Below are 17,701 nucleotides of genomic sequence, written 5' to 3'. Positions count from 1 at the left end.
GTGGTTATGCTCTAACACAGAGTTGTACAAGTGTATATGTTGGAATACACTTGTGTGTGTATATGTTTAGGTCTTTGTGGTGAATATGTGCTTGTGTGAATGTATAATGAGGCTGTCGTTGTCGCGCAGACAGGGAGCACCTTGAAGTCCACGTGAGGAAAGGCTCAACCCAACCCGAACCCACAAACTCGTTCCATCCTCTGCAGGAACAGCCGCCTCTCACGCTGACTTACTCGTGCTTATTTGCTCGGCTCTCTTTTTAATGTTTCCTTTGAATCCATACGAGGAATCTTTAGGAAATTCACTTTAGCTTAATTTTGGGTGTTTGCAGAATGTGAATTTAATCAGTTTATGCATTGGTCTGTGCGTGTGTTGTAGGGAGTGAGCAGCCTGATTTTCTACTGTGTTGTGTATGAAAGTGTCTAAAGCGTGACTTGTGTTCCAGATTATTGGGTCATTGTTGCTGATTACCTCTCTACCAAATGAAAATAGCTTACTAGAATCAGTTTCCTGGTGCAGAGTGGATGGTAGAAGCTGAACGATCTTGCCCTATAAGGCTGTAACTGCAGTAAAATGCAATTGTGTTGGAAGCTAAAGTTCATACCTAGAGAAATCATTTGCAGAACATTATAGACTTCTTATATTTTGTATTATTTACTCTCATGTATACGCTGTTACAATGATGGATGCTTATACTAAACTTGGCCAAAGTTTCAAATAATGAGGTCTGTGTATGTACAAGTCATATTTATGAGCCAGTAGCTCCGAGTTCTTTAAACACTTCATTTAGGAAATGTTTTCTACTCCTGGCCATAGAGAGAGGATATCAGAAGTAGCAGCCTCTTGGGCTGAAAAAGAGACCAACACCAAGATTTTAAAAACTGCAGTTTATGGAGTGGTTGAGGCTGGCTACAAAAAGCAAGTCAGTCCCCACAGACTTCCATGTTAAAATGTTAACATTAGAGTATTAACAAGCTTGTTACAGCCTGGTACAGGAAACGCCCCATTTCCTATCCCAAAATATAATTATCTGCTATGAGGTATAGGCTGGATGCTCATATTAAAGATGCAGACACAATTGAAAATGCACATATTGAAAATGCAGACACAATTTTAAACAATGAGGTTGGTGTATGTGTTTTGCAATATTTTGTTTAACAGGAATAACCAGTCAAAGTAAGTAGAGATGAGAGTACCATGTTTTAGGCAGAAAATGAACAAAGCCCATTATAAGATAAATGAGGATTATTTTAAACAGTGAATCATCCAGGTTCCCTTTATAGAGCCACTTCTTTTTGTCACATGATGACCAGTTAGTCAGTCAGAGGGATGCCAGGAACCATTTTTGGAAACAGCCATTCCCGTTCCCCCTGGCAACAAATCTTATCACTATCTGAAAGACACAGATACACACACAAATACACATACACACACATGGATATAGTACCAGCAGATAGAAGATGATCTAAGACCAAAGAGATCAATTTTCCCATGTGCATGTGAGTGCACACTCCAGAGCACAAATGGACACCCATACTCATGCTATTTTTTTCAGCTCCTGGGGGGTAATGAAGATGTATAGTGCTTAAAAGCATACAATATACTGTTGATTGAGCTTCCAAGACAAAAGTTATAGAGTCAGAGTTGCAGTGGGGAGAGAGAAGAGATTTTCTCTTGTTGAACATGCAGAATAATTTATAAATGGACGATTGATTCAGTTAAACATGCACTGCAAACAAACAAGCAAGCATGGGAATACACACCAAATGCTTTCAGTAATTTGGGTGTTTTCTCCACTTAAGAGGAGAGGAAGAATCCTAATGTCATTAACTTTATTACTGGGTGAGGGCAAGGAGAGGACAATATTCAACATACACAAAAACACATTAATGCAGATAAGCATGTTTGACAGAGCTGGTACGATTTTTCATCATGGCTTCATTTTTCAGAACATGTTGTTCAGTTCTCAGCAACCCCCCCTCCAAAAAAAACAGATATTGACTCAAGGTCCTGAGACAGATTGATTACATGAGTGATTAAGCTGACTGATGAGGAAATGAGAGTCAGGGAGCTTTTACTCCACACTTTTATTAATTAGGACTGCAGCTTTCAGTTATTTTTTATTTTTTTTGCTTTACCAATTGTTGAATCTATAAAATGTTTATAAGTTGTATCTTTTAAAGTGTTTTAGATGGAACATGCTAACCTTAATAAAATTCCATCCATCCATTCTATTCCACTTATCCAGTTCAGGTGTTCCTCCCTTAATAAAAACAATAAAGAAAATAACCTGATTTTAACATCTTTGAATGAACTTTGTTTCCATAGCTTTTACATAATTTGTGAATTGCTAGAATTTATTCTGTTAAAATAAACATCTGCTAGTGTTCCAGTCAACTTGGCAACACATAACTTTGTTAACTTGACAATAACCACATTCAGTGTGAAAAATATTATGCTTCAGTTGAGCATTTAGCAGAACTGTTGGGCAGTGTTCTCGCCAGAAGGATTCCCACAGAAGAACATCTGTTAGAGCTAAAAGCTATATACAGAAATAAGGCTTATTAGGAAACAGAAGGTAAAGGCTATGAACTATCAGAGTTGGGTTAAAATGCACATTTCTGAATAATTTTTTAAAATAAACAAAAAAAAAACCCCACACAAAATAACATGCAGCAGCAAGTCATATTTTACTATTTACAAAAAAGGCGCTATTAAATGCAGTTCATGTCTAAGTTAGTCTGTTTTCAAATTTGTTTGTTGATGAAAGACCTAGAACTTGGGTTATTGTGAATACTACTACCATTAAATTTAGAATTTCAGGATCATGTTTTCATTCCAGACTGATTGATAGCAGGGGTATTAGAGTGCAGACTTAAAGAGCCTGGCATGGAAACATTCAGAGCTAATACAAATTCATCATAAGTCTTCCATAGGCACCACTTAAAATTGATTGTAAGCCATCTCAAGCAATACAAAGTAATTATTATTATTATTTTTTTTTTACTTTTATTGCCAAAAGTAACAAGGCAATTCACAGCAACAACATAACCTGAGACCAAATTTGCAGTATATAATAGTGAGGATTATTCAAAAACTTAATTTCAAAGGAAAAACATACATACACATATACATATACATACATACCAATACTTACATTCCTTAGCACAGATGTAACAGTGTTAAGGCCTGAGTGTCCTGTCAAGATATTTTATAATTGGAGCCCATTTTTCTCGAAGGTTGGCACTTTTAGTTGTAGTTGAGCTGTTATCCGTTCCATTGTATAGACATGTGACATCATCCAAGTTCCATTTCCCATTGTTGTTTTATATGATAGGTATTATCAGACATGTCAATCAGCAGTTTCTGGTAAATCAAAGACACTTGGCTTTTCATTGTACCTGTCTTTTCAAGCAGTTTTATGAAATCGTTTTCTAACCCGATTGGTTCTCTTCTAATATTGTCCCAATTCTTATGCTTTGTAATTTAGTCCCTTAACTGGAAATATCTATAGTGGACCCCTGGGGATAAAGCATATTTGGCCCTTAGATGGGCAAAACTTTTAAGAGTATTCTTTTCAAACAGCTGATTGACTGTAATCAATCCTTTCTCCGCCTACCTCTCAAAACTCTAATCTGACAATGATGGAAGAAACTCGACATTTCCATTTATGGGAACAGCTCGAGACATGGTCAAATTCCCTTTTAGCATTTTTAACACTTGGTTCCAAATATTTACAGTGTGCTTGACCCATGGGTTAGTTATTTAAATTTTTTTCTGTGATTTTGGATTGAGAAATGGGAGACTCCGAAGGGAGATACCTGGTAAGGAATACTCTTCCATAGATACCCACTGCATTTCTGAATCATGAATAATCCAGGCAGCCATTGATTTTAATTGAGCTGCCCAGTAGTACATTCTGTAGTTAATACAAAGTAATTTTGTTTATCTTTTATTTAATTTATGTTATGATACAAGGTTCATGGAAACTCTGTGTTTTACACTTTGTTTCACTTGAGATTCATGCAATTTTAACATTTTTTTTCTGTGTCAGCATACTTGTGTTCAGGAGCGATTCTAGAATCAGAGCTTTGGGGGTGCTGAGCACCCAGAGAGCTGCCCAGCCAGGCAAGATAAACTTTACTCGTCACGATGAGACTTCTTCCCTGGCTCTGTCAGTCCCTGCATCCTTAAATATCTCCAGTTGTCCTGAATTCCCTCTGACTGTCTACTTGGTGCATTTAAACCCCTGTTCCTCCCTGTCCTCATTGTCTGTTGTCTTCATCAGTCATCATAATTTTACCATCTCTGTGCAAGTCGGCAAATTTCTTTATTAAATCATAAGATTCTTAAATTCATCAAGTCTCTCTGTGCCTGGGTCCTCGTCACAAAACATGACATCACTTTTTTGAAAAGTCTGTAACAAAACCATCAAATCTGATCAAGGTTATGTAAATGCTGTTAAAGACTACTACTGCCAAAGAACAATGGATTGGAATTAAAAAAAAAAAAAATCCTAACCTTAATTACTGCGGGAGAATAATGAACGATGCTCATAGTGAGTAAAAAGTAAACTGAGTGCATTTTTTGGACAGAGATTCACTTTTAATGTGTATGTATAATATAATACAGATACATAAAAAATACACTCCAAAAATAGAAGAGTCCTTGAAATGTACAAAATACTATTAAAAAATTAGAAAAATGGAGACACCTTGGCCTTTGGTACGAAGTATACAATGTATGAAAAGATGTTTACTGCAGATACTACTATGGCTCTGCAGTTTTTTTCTTTTCTTTTAACCTATGTCGCCTCACCTTGAGGTTGGCAAATCTGTCTATCACATTTTGGTGTTCAAGTCTCTCAAGCATCTCTTTCTCAACTGACATCACAGCCAGGTGCTGGAGTCTGCTTTGACCCATGGTTCTTCTCAGCCAGGTATGGAGCTGACTTAAGACACTAAATGACCTCTCACAGCTACAGCTGCTAACTGGGTTTGTTAGGGCAACCTGAATTACAGTTTTCACTGTGGGGAAGATCTGATTATCCAGAAGATTGTACAATGTTAACATATCTGGGATGGCACCAGCCTCACTCTTGAGCTTCAAAAAGTTTTTGGCAACCGTGACTTCCTCTGACTGAAGTTCGCTATGGTAATGCAGTGCCAGGGCTGACAACCCAGTTTGTTTTGCAAATTCTGTATAGCAGCTTTAATATGGGACAACATAACTTCCAGATTGTATGAGTAAAATTAGTTGGGGTTTTTTTTCTTTGCCGGTTTAACAGTTTCTGTTTTGCCTGTTAGTATTCCCTGTCTGTTTTCTTACCTGGTTCTTGCTGAACTTGTACTTTCTCCTCATGTTCCCCTCTTTCCTCTCTCCCTCTTTGGACTGACAATCATACACAAATAGTTTGTATTCAATTAGATTAAAAAAAACTATTAAGATCACTAATAAAAAAGTCCTCTCTCAGTGTAATTTCAACCAAAAGGCAAATAACCAAACCACATGTACATCTAATAAAAGATATGAATATTGAAACACTGATCTAACATTATCCTTTATTGACGGATCATTTAATTTTACACTTTTACCTGAATGTGGCTCCGTTTTTTGAAAAAAACTTCCTCATATCCATTATGAACCTGGCTGTCTATACTTTTGTTGTTAAAATGTTCCATCTCAATTAAGTAATGTATGCTTTTTGTATTTTTAGTAGTGTGTCCCACAAACAGCAAATATTGTCAAAAAAAGTAAGAAATCTTTGGGGGTGCTTTGATTCATTCCCAAAAATGGGCTAAAATCGCCCCTGCTTGTGTCCCATTAGAAAACTAAAACAACTGAAAGTGAAACTTATGAACCTCTTGAGACAAAGAGCAAGCTTTAACACAGTGAGTCACTGAAGACTGGTGTTATTGAACCTGTAATGCAACAGAAATGAAGTATAACAAATGCTACTTCCATTTTAGTAACAGTATTGCTAGGTGGCCTTTTCTGTGGGTATTCCAAAGTTGACAGCCTTTTGGAAATGGTGGTGGGGTGTTCACATTCAATCTGATTGCAATAGTTGGACCTCCTATGTGGAAGGGATTCTGTGAAGACAAGAATTTGCACTGGTAAATGCATACACTGATCAGGCATTGCATTATAACCACCTGTCTGTTGTGGTGTGTATAATATTGTGTTGGTCCATTCCTGACTTGTTGAGGCATGGACTCCACTGAAAGTGTGCTATAGTATCTGCACTGAGATTATAGCAACATATTCTTTAAGTCTTGTAAGTTGCGAGGTGGGGCCTCCATAGTTTGGACTTGTTTGTCCACCACATCCCACAGATGCTTGATTGGAGTGAGATCTGAGGAATTTGGAGGCCAAGTCAACACCTCCTCCTTCTGCTTTTCAAACTGTTCCTGAAACATTTTTGCTTTTCTTCATGATGCATTAGCCTACTGAAAAAGGCCACAGACGTCAGGCAATACTGCATCCATGAATGGGTGTACATGGTCTGCAACAATGCTTAGGTAGGTGGTGTGTGCCAAAGTGACATCCACAGGGATTACAGGACCCAAGGTTTCCCAGCAGAATATTTCCTAAAGCATCACATTGCCTCTGTCTGCTTGCATTCTTCCCATAGTGCATCCGGGTATGGTATGTAAAAAAAAATTGCCCATTGTTGGGGCTTTCGGCAGTGGACAGCACGGGGTCAGCATGGACACCCTGACTGGTCTCCATCTCTAGTCACATGCATTCCAACAAACTATGATGGACTGTGTACACCTTTCTATCAGAACCAGCATTAACCTTTTAGGCAGCTTTGAGCTAAAGTAGCTCATCTGTTGGATCTGACCACATGGGCCAGCCTTCACTCGCTCATCAATGAGCCTGACCACTGCAGAATTTTGACCCTTGTCAGACTCACTTAAATCCTTATGCGTCCCCATTTTCCTTGCTTCTAACACATAAACTTTGAGGATAAAATGTTCACCTGCTTTAATATGTCCCAGCCAGTAACAGGTGCCACGATAAAGAGATAATCAGTGTTATTTATTTTACCTGTCAATGTTAGTAATTTTGCCCGATCGGTGTATAAACTTTCTTTAGCATGTTCAACTCAAAGTGACTTTCCTAGAGAACTGGAGAGTTAAAAGTGGGTAGGGCTGCTCGATTATGGCAAAAATGATAATCACGATTATTTTCACTGAAATTGAGATCACGATTATTTGACGATATTTATTTAACCCTTTAAGACCTACTATAGAACCAAGTCCACCAGAGCTTATATTATTTTTTTTACATGCTGTAGTGCCATTTGTGGGAGCATTTCAAGTTGCTATACAACTGTTATAGCCCATATTTTACTAATATGTATGCATTAAGTCCATAGTAACTACATTAATTGCAAAAAAGTGCAATAAACTACAAAAAAAATTGAAAATCGCTTTTGTTTTGTTTACATATATTTCTACTTGGAGAAATTTAAGAGGTTTATCCCTCAAAACTTTAAATACAAAAAAGTTGCAAAAAATAGTTTACAACAACAGGAAATTTATTTTGAGTGTCTTCATAGTTTTATTTTGGAGATACAGCAATTTTTATATACTGCAGGAAAAACAAAAAACAATCCTATGATGCAAATTTGCAAAGAAAACAGCATGTGCATCATTTCACTGTGGGAAGTGTTACGAACAGCTGATAGGAACGGCGAAGCGTGTTTCTGGAATATTATGTTTTTGTTCCTGCAAGCGCTTTTTATGCAATTTTTGCAAAGCTATATGTGGAACGAAACCGTGACCGAGGACAAGCTGATGGCATCAGATGTAAGTACAACTCCTCCGGTTTCATATGCAAAACAAATTATTGCGCTAGCTTACACGGTTCAGGTTCTACAGGGATTTAAAAATAGTTACGCAAAATGGAGCATGCTGCTCTGACCGGCTTTAAAGGGTTAACAATGACTTTTAAAAAATAATATAAAATAGTGTGCAACACCACTGAAGTTTTTTTTACCTCTCTTTTCAACCAGCGGCAGTCACTCTCCTCTCCAAATAACTTCTGCTTAGCTTTCCGAGCTTCCCTCGGGTCCTCTTAATCAGCGGTCTCCAACCTTTTTTGCGCCACGGACCGGTTTATGCCCGACAATATTTTCACGGACCGGCCTTTAAGGTGTCGCGGATAAATGAGGGAGGGGCTAATAATCGGCTCAGTCATTTTTAATGATCGTTGAAAGCCCAGATCGTAATCGTGATTAAAATTCGATTAATTGAGCAGCCCTAAAAGTGGGTATCATGTAAGCTTTGTCATGCCATCCATTTTTATATAACTCTGCTGCACTGCATGTGCATTCACACATGGTTGACCCTTAATATGTAATGAACATATTGTCACTGGGCAGTCAGCTGCTTTATAGGGTTTAGTAGCCTCCTACTAAAGTGTGTCTAATGAGAATAACTGACTACCTGATGTTTCATGTTTCTTTGTAGCTTAATGTTGAGATGCATCCAAATGTGTGCATGTGTGCATTAGTACTAAATAGCAATAGACTACAAGCTGTGTTAAATTGTAAGAATTTGGTGTTTTTGTGAGGTAATTGATTAAACAGAAATTCATTTTGGTCTCACTGCTGAGAAAACTACAGTCGCATTCTTATGAGTCAGTCTGAGAAGCATTTTAATAGTATTTGTGTTGAGTTGTCTGCCCTATAAGTCCAACGAGATGTTTTTTTTTTATTATGTAGTGTGTAGATTCAGTCTTTTATTACTCAGTTCCTATTGAGCCACACTCACCCTGTAAATGCACTCCATGGTTCACTTGTTTTATATATCCAAAGCAATAAAATATAGAACCAAAAAAGTCTTAGTTTATCAGTTTAGGACATTTCATTTTGTAGCTTAAAGAAAATAATGTTGTTATATAGGTAACAAAGTACATAAGTTTACCTCCACCAGAGCTTTGGCTATTTGAAACATGTTGATGCAAACCAGATGGTCAGTGAGCAACAGAAACCTTTCTACAGAAAGAAAGGCAGTGCAGCACCAGATGTATCATTAAAACCCTAAAATACACATACCCTAATAAACATTGCACACTATACACACTTGCAGCCATAGTGACACGGGTTTGTTGTGCACCTGCTGTTTTCCACACCTTGTAATAGCCTCGGTTGCTACAGGTCTAAACAGGCCTGCAATCAGAAAGACAGAGGGGGAGTTAGGGGTAGTGTCTCACTCATTTTTTCTTTGATGGATGCATTTAGTCCAAAGGCTGTGTGGACTGCACTGTAACACATTTGTCATCTTATTGCTAAAAAGGATGCAATTTAAGAAAGGATTGGAGCTCCACAGCAGTGTATTGCTTACAAGTGGTGTGCATTTGAAATGGTGCATCAAAAATCAGGGAGAGAGCGAGAGGCTAATCAGCTGAAGTCTATGAATATTTGGAGACATTAATAAGTTAGAGGAAAAGCTGCAAAGCTATGTATTTTTCCTCGTGCAGTTTTTACACTGAACCTGGAAAGTATTCACAACACTTCACTTGTTCCATATTTTGTCATGGTACAGCCTTATTCCAATTCCAGCATTGTAAATAAATCAACCACCAGGAACCTTCATAGAGCTGGTTGCCTGGCCAATCTGAGGGATCAGCGTAGAATGGCCCTAGTCATGGAGGTGACAAAGCGCACAATAATAATGGATTGGATTTATATAGCGCTTTTCCAGGCACCCAAAGCGCTTTACAATGCCACTAGTCATTCACTCTCACACACTGGTGGAGGAAAGCTACACTTGTAGCCACAGCTACCCTGGGGCAGACTGACAGAAACGAGGCTGCCATATCACGCCATCGGCCCCTCTAGCCAACACCAGTAGGCGGTAGGGAAAAGTGTCTTACAGAGACAGAGAGCCCGGGGATCGAACCAGCAACCTTTCGGTTACAGATGTGCTTCCCAACCCCCTGAGCCACGGTCGTGCGCTTACTCCAGTGTTGCTTTGTGGAAAGACGAGAACCTTTCAGAAACACAACCATTTCTGTTGCACACCACCAATCAAACGTGTATGAGTGGCAATATGGAAACTACTCCTAATGAAAAAGGTTCATGAAGCGTGGTGGTGGCAGAATCATGCTGTAGGGATGTTTTTTGGCAGCAGGAATTGGGACACTAGTCAAGGTTGAGGGAAAGATAAATACAGCTATATGTCTGTGTAGGTTCTTGGAAAGAAAGCAACCGGATTTCATTACATTTTATGAAGACAAGAGGTGAAACGTCTTTACAAAGCTAAAAAAAATCCATAGCCAAGATAAGAAAATGTTTGGCTACGAAACCACGCTGTGATTGTCCTTGAGTGGCCCAGCCTGAGCCCAGACGTGAACCTGATTGAACATCTCTGGAGAAATCTGAAAACAAGCTGATGCTCCCCATTCATTATTATTGAACTTCTCAAAAAGACTTGAGGCTTTAATTGCTACCAAAGGTGCCTCAACAAAACGCTGAGCAAAGGCTTGGTATATACATGTAATATTTTTGTTTTTCATTTTTAATAAATTTGAAATAATTTCACTTTGTCAATTTTCGGTATTGTGTGTAAAATTGTGAAGGCGAAAAGGTGAAAAATGAATTTAATACATTTTGGAATAAGACTGTAAAATGATAAAATGTGGACCAAGTGATGTGTTGTGAATACATTCCAGATGCACTATATTATAGGCTGCTTCTTCTTAAATTATTGAAGAAGGGAACAGAAACTTAATAACTGACTGCTTGTGAACTATCCTTCCTAAGATTAGCTCCAGCAGAGCAAACTGCACCTAAAAATGTAACATGTGGATGAAAGCAGGTGTAAAATCTGAGGCTGTTTTATTAGACACAATGCGACACAGTGAGTCAGAGAGAGAGGGGAGGGAGTAATAAGACAGTGCTGTTTCTTCTGAGTAATGGATAATGAAAACACTTGATGATGGCAATGAAGAATGTAACAGTAAATTAAAATATGCACATGAGGTGACCTCAAAGAGAAGCACCAGAACAGAAGATAAAGACACAGCGGAGATGCAGACCTTTATTTATGTTCCTGATTTCCATTTCTGCATTTTTACAGTATGTGATTGCAAAATATAAGTGCATAGAATTGTATATGTATATCAAAAAGAGATTAATTATGTCTGCACTGTTTTGGTCAAAGTTAGTCTCCAGTAGATTTCTGTTCAGAATTCCTTAAGTGCCTTGTCTCCTCCCTATATAACATCTGTGTCAATGATCTTTTGTTTAGAGGCTAGTATTTCCTCACATATAGATTTCACTGACTAAGGTCCTTAACTGTATACAGAATACATCATTGGACTATTGTTCACACAAGTCTGAGCTGATAAAATAATGGACAGAGGTAGATGCTGCCTCTGGGTTTGAAAGTTACGTTGTGGGCATTGAAGCTCATCTGCTCATTCACAGCTGTATGTATGACCGAAACGGTATGGAGCTCTTTCTAGACCGGAAGCAGCAACATGGAGCTTGGTCTGGGTAGCAGCTGGATGAAGGAAAAACATCACCATCAATAAAATTTCAAAATATATGTTGCTTGATGACAGCAGATACTTTGCTGATACACATGAGCATAGCTAGAAGCAAAGAAAATCTTGTGGGTTTGGGGTTTTTTTTAAACAGCTTCTGAAATGCAAGAGTGTGATCATGACTGGATACCACTTCGGCATCTGATATACCTTGGACACAGAACTGGTGCCAGAGGAACAACCTCCTTCTAAACGTCAGTAAGACAAAGGAGCTGATAGTGGACTTCAGCACTAAGCAGGAGAGGAACTACCAGACCCCCGTCATCAGCGAGTGCCCAGTGGAGAGAGTGGACAGCTTCAAATACCTCGGAGTTCACATCACGCAGGACCTGTCATGGTCCTGTCACATCAACACCGTGGTGAAAAAGGCCCGACAGCGTCTCTACCACCTCAGACGCTTGAGAGACTTCCAACTGCCCTCCAAGGTGCTCAGGAACTTTTACTCGTGCACCATAGAGAGCATCCTGGCGGGAAACATCTTAACCTGGTTCGGGAACAGCACCATGCAGGACAGACGAGCTCTAGAGAGGGTTGTGCGGTCAGCTGAGCGCACCATCCGCTCCGAGCTCCCTGACCTGCACTCAATCTACAGCAGGCGGTGCTGGACCAAGGCCAGGAAGATCGTGAAGGACCTCAGCCATCCCAACAACAGACTGTTCTCTCTGTTGAGGTCAGGAAAGCGATTCCGCTCCCTGAAGACCAACACAGAGAGACTGAGGAGGAGCTTCTTCCCGCAGGCGATACGGTCTCTCAATCACACCACCACACAGTACTGACCCACACATATGGTCTTACACACACACTGGACTTTCTGGACATTGTTTTTGCACAACACTGGTCACTATATTCTTCATTTCCGGTTAATACTTGTACAGCTGCTGTTATTGTGTATATATTTATTTAGATTTAGATTTCTTCATACATTCTATATAGTTCTATATTGTGTATTTTGTTGTACAGTTATTTTATTTTCAACTTTAATTTATATATTTTATCTTATTCCTTCCCAGTTAAATTTACCCTTCATTCTAATTTGTGTTGTACAGTTATTTCATTTTCAACTTTAATTTATATATTTTATCTTATTCTTCCCAGTTAAATTTACCCTTCATTCTAATTTGTGTTGTACAGTTATTTCATTTTCAACTTTAATTTATATATTTTATCTTATTCCTTCCCAGTTAAATTTACCCTTCATTCTAATTTGTGTTGTACAGTTATTTCATTTTCAACTTTAATTTATATATTTTATCTTATTCTTCCCAGTTAAATTTACCCTTCATTCTAATTTGTGTTGTACAGTTATTTCATTTTTAACCTTAATTTATATTTTATTCCTTCCTAGTTAAATTTACCCTTTTTAATTTTTCATATTTATTTCCTATCTTATTCATAGCCTTTCCTTTTTTGTTTTCTTTAGGTCACGAGCAGTTGTCCAAGCATTTCACTACATATCGTACTGTGTATGACTGTGTACGTGACAAATAAAATTTGAATTTGATTTGAATTTGAAGATGTTGTTGTTCCCTCGGACTAGTATCAACAGAGATCCTGCACCTGCTGCAAGATCACAAAGTGTTGCAATGAAACATTTTGCCATCATAAAAGACAGAAAATTATTTTCACATCTAAAAAAATTTTATTTTTCAGATTCACAGTACAGTTTAACTACAAGGTAGAGCATGTTAAGTTATTATTACATAGCAAAACATTATGCTACACAGTAAAGTATTAAATATGAAGTAAAACAAAGTATATACAAGGTGTAAAGACACCTTGTATATACTTTTCTGCATCTTTTCCCCTGCAATCTTTGTGTGTACCACAGAGCCATGGCTCAGTGGCTGAATGTCTGAGTCCCACATCAATGCAAGCTTCAAGCAATTTATAATTCTTAGCTTTTTTTTGATGTATCGTAATTCACCACAAACTGTTTCTGAGAAAATGTTGGGGAACAAGAGCAAGAGCTCCTAAAACTAAAGTGACCATTCTTTGTGTTTATATGGATCTATCCTTCCTAATAACACTCCTTAGCCTAATTGTTTAGCATCTGTCTGTGTCCTATTGTGTTGTTAATCTCCCAGGTCATTTGGATGTTTTGTTTCACCATTTGTTAGTGTGTTTTCCTCCTTGTTACCTGTTGGCGTTATGATTCCCAAGCTCTTTAAAAGCATGTGAAGCCAACATGAAAGTCATTTAAACCTAAATCCTTCCAATGGAATCGGAATCGGAAACCCAGTTGTCTCAGTCTGTGACCTCTTTCTTGGTGATTTGTAATTTTAGTTGCTAGTTTTCTGTGTCTTTCAACATAGCTTCATTTTCACTTTGTGAATTATGGGCCCATTTAGAGTGAAAAAGCTTTAGGATAGAGATACCTTGTGAGTAGGGATGGGTACCGGTGTGGTTCTGACATAAACGGTAGTAACCAGACCGAAAAGCAGCGCACATTTCGGTGCTTTATTTCGGTGCTTTTTTTTCCTGAGCTGTGATACACTTCTAGCCAATCATTTTACGTTTCCCAGGATAGTAGGCGGGGCCAGGTACGTACGTTCAGTTAGAGCAGAGCTACAGATTAAAAATGTCCAAGGCGAAGCGGTCAAAAGTCTGGCTGTACTTCACAGCAAAAGATGCAAACTCAGCAGCAACAAGTGCTTTAAGCTGATACTGTGATACTGTCAAAGGAGGTAACACCTCGAATCCGATTAAACAGCTGGCGACGCATAGCGTTTTTTTTAAAAGCCGAGAAATGCGCCGTATTTGATAGCTTGCTGCGAGACCTCACACTGTGCACGTTGGGTGGGTTGCCAGTTATCGGACCCGGAGCAACATCCCCCAAAAACCCGAAGAATAGAGTCCTGGCCCCTAGCCCTGCCAGTGTAGCAGAAATGATGAGGATGATGATGGCAGCAGAAGCCGTTCTTCTCTGCGTGAGTAGCTTCATGTTGTTCATGTGTAATTTACGTTGAGTAGGCTAACCACGTTATTACATTAATGCATGTAAGGTGAACTAGCAAACATCATCATAGCTACATGCGGCTGTCCTCTTGTTTGATGGCAGATACTCCCTTCACCCTGGCCAAAAAGGCTAAAATGACCAAAGAAAAAGTGGGAAACAGTTAAACATGAGAGGGTTTTGGACAAAGTTTGTGTTTTTTCCATTGTTTAAGCACTGCTTCCAGCCAAGAGTGATACCATATATGCCCCATAGCTGCAGAAAAGGCTAACATTGTTATCTTTTTACAAAAAAAACAAACAAACAGCTGAACATGAGAGGTTTTTGGACAAAGTTTGTGTTCTCCATTCTTTAAGCACCGGTTTGAGCACCGTTTAAGCACCGGCACCGTTTCAAAAGTACCGATTTGGCACCGGTATCGGATAAAACCTAAACGATACCCATCCCTACTTGTGAGTAATAAGTTCCTACTAATGATGCACTAGTATTGCTTGTTTGTCACAGTTGGTTTTAAAAATCAAAAATAACAATGAATAAAACATTTAACTAGAGGCAGTATCAGACAAGTTATGTGCCAATTTTCAAGTTATTGTGGCTATGACCATCTTATCTATACAGTCTACAGATTTCACAAGCAGCTTCTCTGTAGACAGTATTTTAAATTTAGCTCTTTATTTTTACACTTTGTTTTCCACACTTGTCCAAAAAGCAGACTGGATAGCTCAATAAATGAATTACATGGTTTTAATTATTATCTCATTTGGTAATACAGTCCACTTAAAATATGGCATTTGTATTTAGTGACCTGCTTTAGACAAAGCATTTCTTGCAGATAGAAAGCTAGTGGTTGGAGCAGTTTTAGTGCTGTGAGATTATCTTGTGTACGTGTGTGTGAGCCGTGCCTGTATTTCAACTCTCTCCTCTCACTAATGTAAATCAAGATAACACACTGTGGGAAAACAATGACTTGGAAAGAAATGGAGAGAAGGAAGAGATGAGTGAGCATAAATAAGTGATGGGCTGTTGAAAGGGTGCTGTTTGTCTGTAGGGTTATCTACAGGCACTGTCCTTTAAACACACGAACACACACACACATGCTCACAAGTAGAGGACGAGAGAGGAGGAGGCAACGGGAGAGAGAGAGGCTCTTTGCCTTTAGTGAGGCTCTTTGCCTGTCAGCACATATCTGCCTCAAAGCCTCATGAAGAGCTGGGAAGAGACTTAACTGAAGAAGGTGTGAGTGAGCTAGAGTTAATGAGAGACAAAGAGAGTGTATGTATGTAAGAGAGAGAGAGAGCGAAGGAGAGAGAGAAAGAGGGAGGGGGGCTTTACATCCTTGCTCTCTCTTAAAGACAGAGCCGGTTGTTCTCCACTCAGAGGTACCGCAGGCTGAAGAGGAAAGAGCTGGAAACATTAAGCTCTGTTTCGCTTGCGCTCTCTCGCTGTTTAGCCACAGTATCTGTCTCACTCTCTCGTACCTCCTCCCCCCTTTGCCTCCAGGTGATCACTCCGTTCCGTAGGCTCATCCTCTGTGCTGAGAACAGGAAAGAGATGGAGGACTGGATCAGCTCGCTCAAGTCCGTCCAGTCCAGAGAGCATTACGAGGTAAGGTCCAGTTCAACAGATTAAAGTGTGTGTGTGTGCGTGTGTGTGTTTGTGGAGGGGAGGGGGGGGGGGGGTTGTTTGGCAGTTTTGGGGATGGGATACATAGAAATGCGGAGTTCAGATAGGGCTGCAGCACATGCATAAGCACGCCTCCACCCGCATGTTGTCACATGTTCGACACTGGGCAGAGTAACAGTAAGAAAAACTGTATTGGCACATCCTATTCTCCCAAGTGTTTTTTCTCCTTATGACTTTCTAACACAGAACATACTCGGTAGATGCCTATTTGAAAGCTTTTTTTTTTTCACTTCAAGCCAGTATTTCTTGAAGAATCTAGAAAACATGTTACCAGCATCAAAACTGATCGTAACTGCTCAGCGTATTCCACTGTCAACAGAATATGTTAAGAAGACTGTAAATCCTGGCTGTGCACTGACAGCGAGGTGATGTGGCGAGCACAGGAAGAAAGCTGTGCTGCATTTTAATGCCTTTGATTTGAGAGGGAAATCTTATATAAGACCCCATCCCTCACCCCCTTACTGCACTGCAGTGCTGCAGCAACCCCAGAGCTCACACAACACAGGGAACACACATGTTCACACAAACACACGCACACACACAGACACACAAGCATGCGCACTCCTGCCAATATGTCCACACAGCAGCATTTAATTGCTGTATCCTTTTATGTGACACTGTTAAAGAATGCAAGTACCCCAGTTTGTAAGCACCTGTTACAGTTGTACTTGTGAAAAACCAATTATATCCAGGACTGCGCCAACTACTGCAGATGCAACACCCATATGGGTACACTACACTGTGGCTCCACAGTAGGACCTCTCCATATACTAATGTGTAGAGGCATCCAGTTCATCTGACCTGGGTGTGTAGCTTTTTGTAAAAGTCGTCACTCTAACAACTCTAAGGAAGTGGAGGCTCTCTCTCTCCTGTGGAGGCTCTTTTCTTATACCAGGCACTTTCCTAACTAATGTTGTCATGGTGTTAGGGGAAAATGAATAATAGTTATTCTAAAAGAAAGCTAGTATACCACAAAGGAGTCGAGTATCAATTGTGTGTCTGTAAATCAATGTTCAATGTTTTTTCTTTTTGATCATGCTTACATTTGTGACATGTGACTGCTGTTTTCACCTCTCCTTTGCCAGACAGCACAGTTTAATGTGGAACATTTCTCAGGGATGCACAACTGGTACGCCTGCTCCCATGCACGGCCCACCTTTTGCAATGTTTGTAAGGATAGTTTGTCTGGGGTCACATCTCACGGCCTCTCTTGTGAAGGTGAGTACAAATACACTCAAAACTACACATGTTTACTATCACAAGTGTGAAACTCAAAAAGGATCATTATTTCATGTATTTCACTTTAAATTTGGGGTAAGCCAACATGTTTTTGTCATCACTGGATGAAAAATCAAAAGATTTTTGGCACTAGCACATAGACTACTCAATACTCCATTTGCAGTCCGCTAGTTTCTCCTGTCCCTGTTCTCACTGTAAGTGCATCTCCTCACACAAATGATAGGTCCTGTGCAGTAGAGCTATCTAACAACAAAAAGGTGAAGT

At 39.3% G+C, this 17,701-nt stretch overlaps 1 protein-coding gene across 5 annotated transcripts in view; it reads left to right on the top strand.

The window, feature by feature from the left end:
• dgkh (diacylglycerol kinase, eta) overlaps positions 1-17,701 on the top strand; it is a 93,555-nt gene that overhangs the window by 34,451 nt on the left and 41,403 nt on the right. For 2 of the 5 annotated variants that reach the window (XM_080902175.1, XM_080902176.1), the window contains exons 5-6: positions 16,016-16,120; positions 17,284-17,416. In XM_080902175.1, the coding sequence (XP_080758301.1) occupies positions 16,016-16,120; positions 17,284-17,416 (238 nt within the window). The other 3 variants (XM_080902178.1, XM_080902179.1, XM_080902177.1) reach the window with 3 other exon arrangements.

This window comes from Rhamphochromis sp. 'chilingali', assembly GCF_963969265.1.
Source record: "Rhamphochromis sp. 'chilingali' genome assembly, chromosome: 14".
Taxonomy (NCBI): domain Eukaryota; kingdom Metazoa; phylum Chordata; class Actinopteri; order Cichliformes; family Cichlidae; genus Rhamphochromis; species Rhamphochromis sp. 'chilingali'.
The sequence above is the reverse complement of the archived record's forward strand: the minus strand, read 5'-3'. Positions and strand labels throughout refer to the sequence as shown.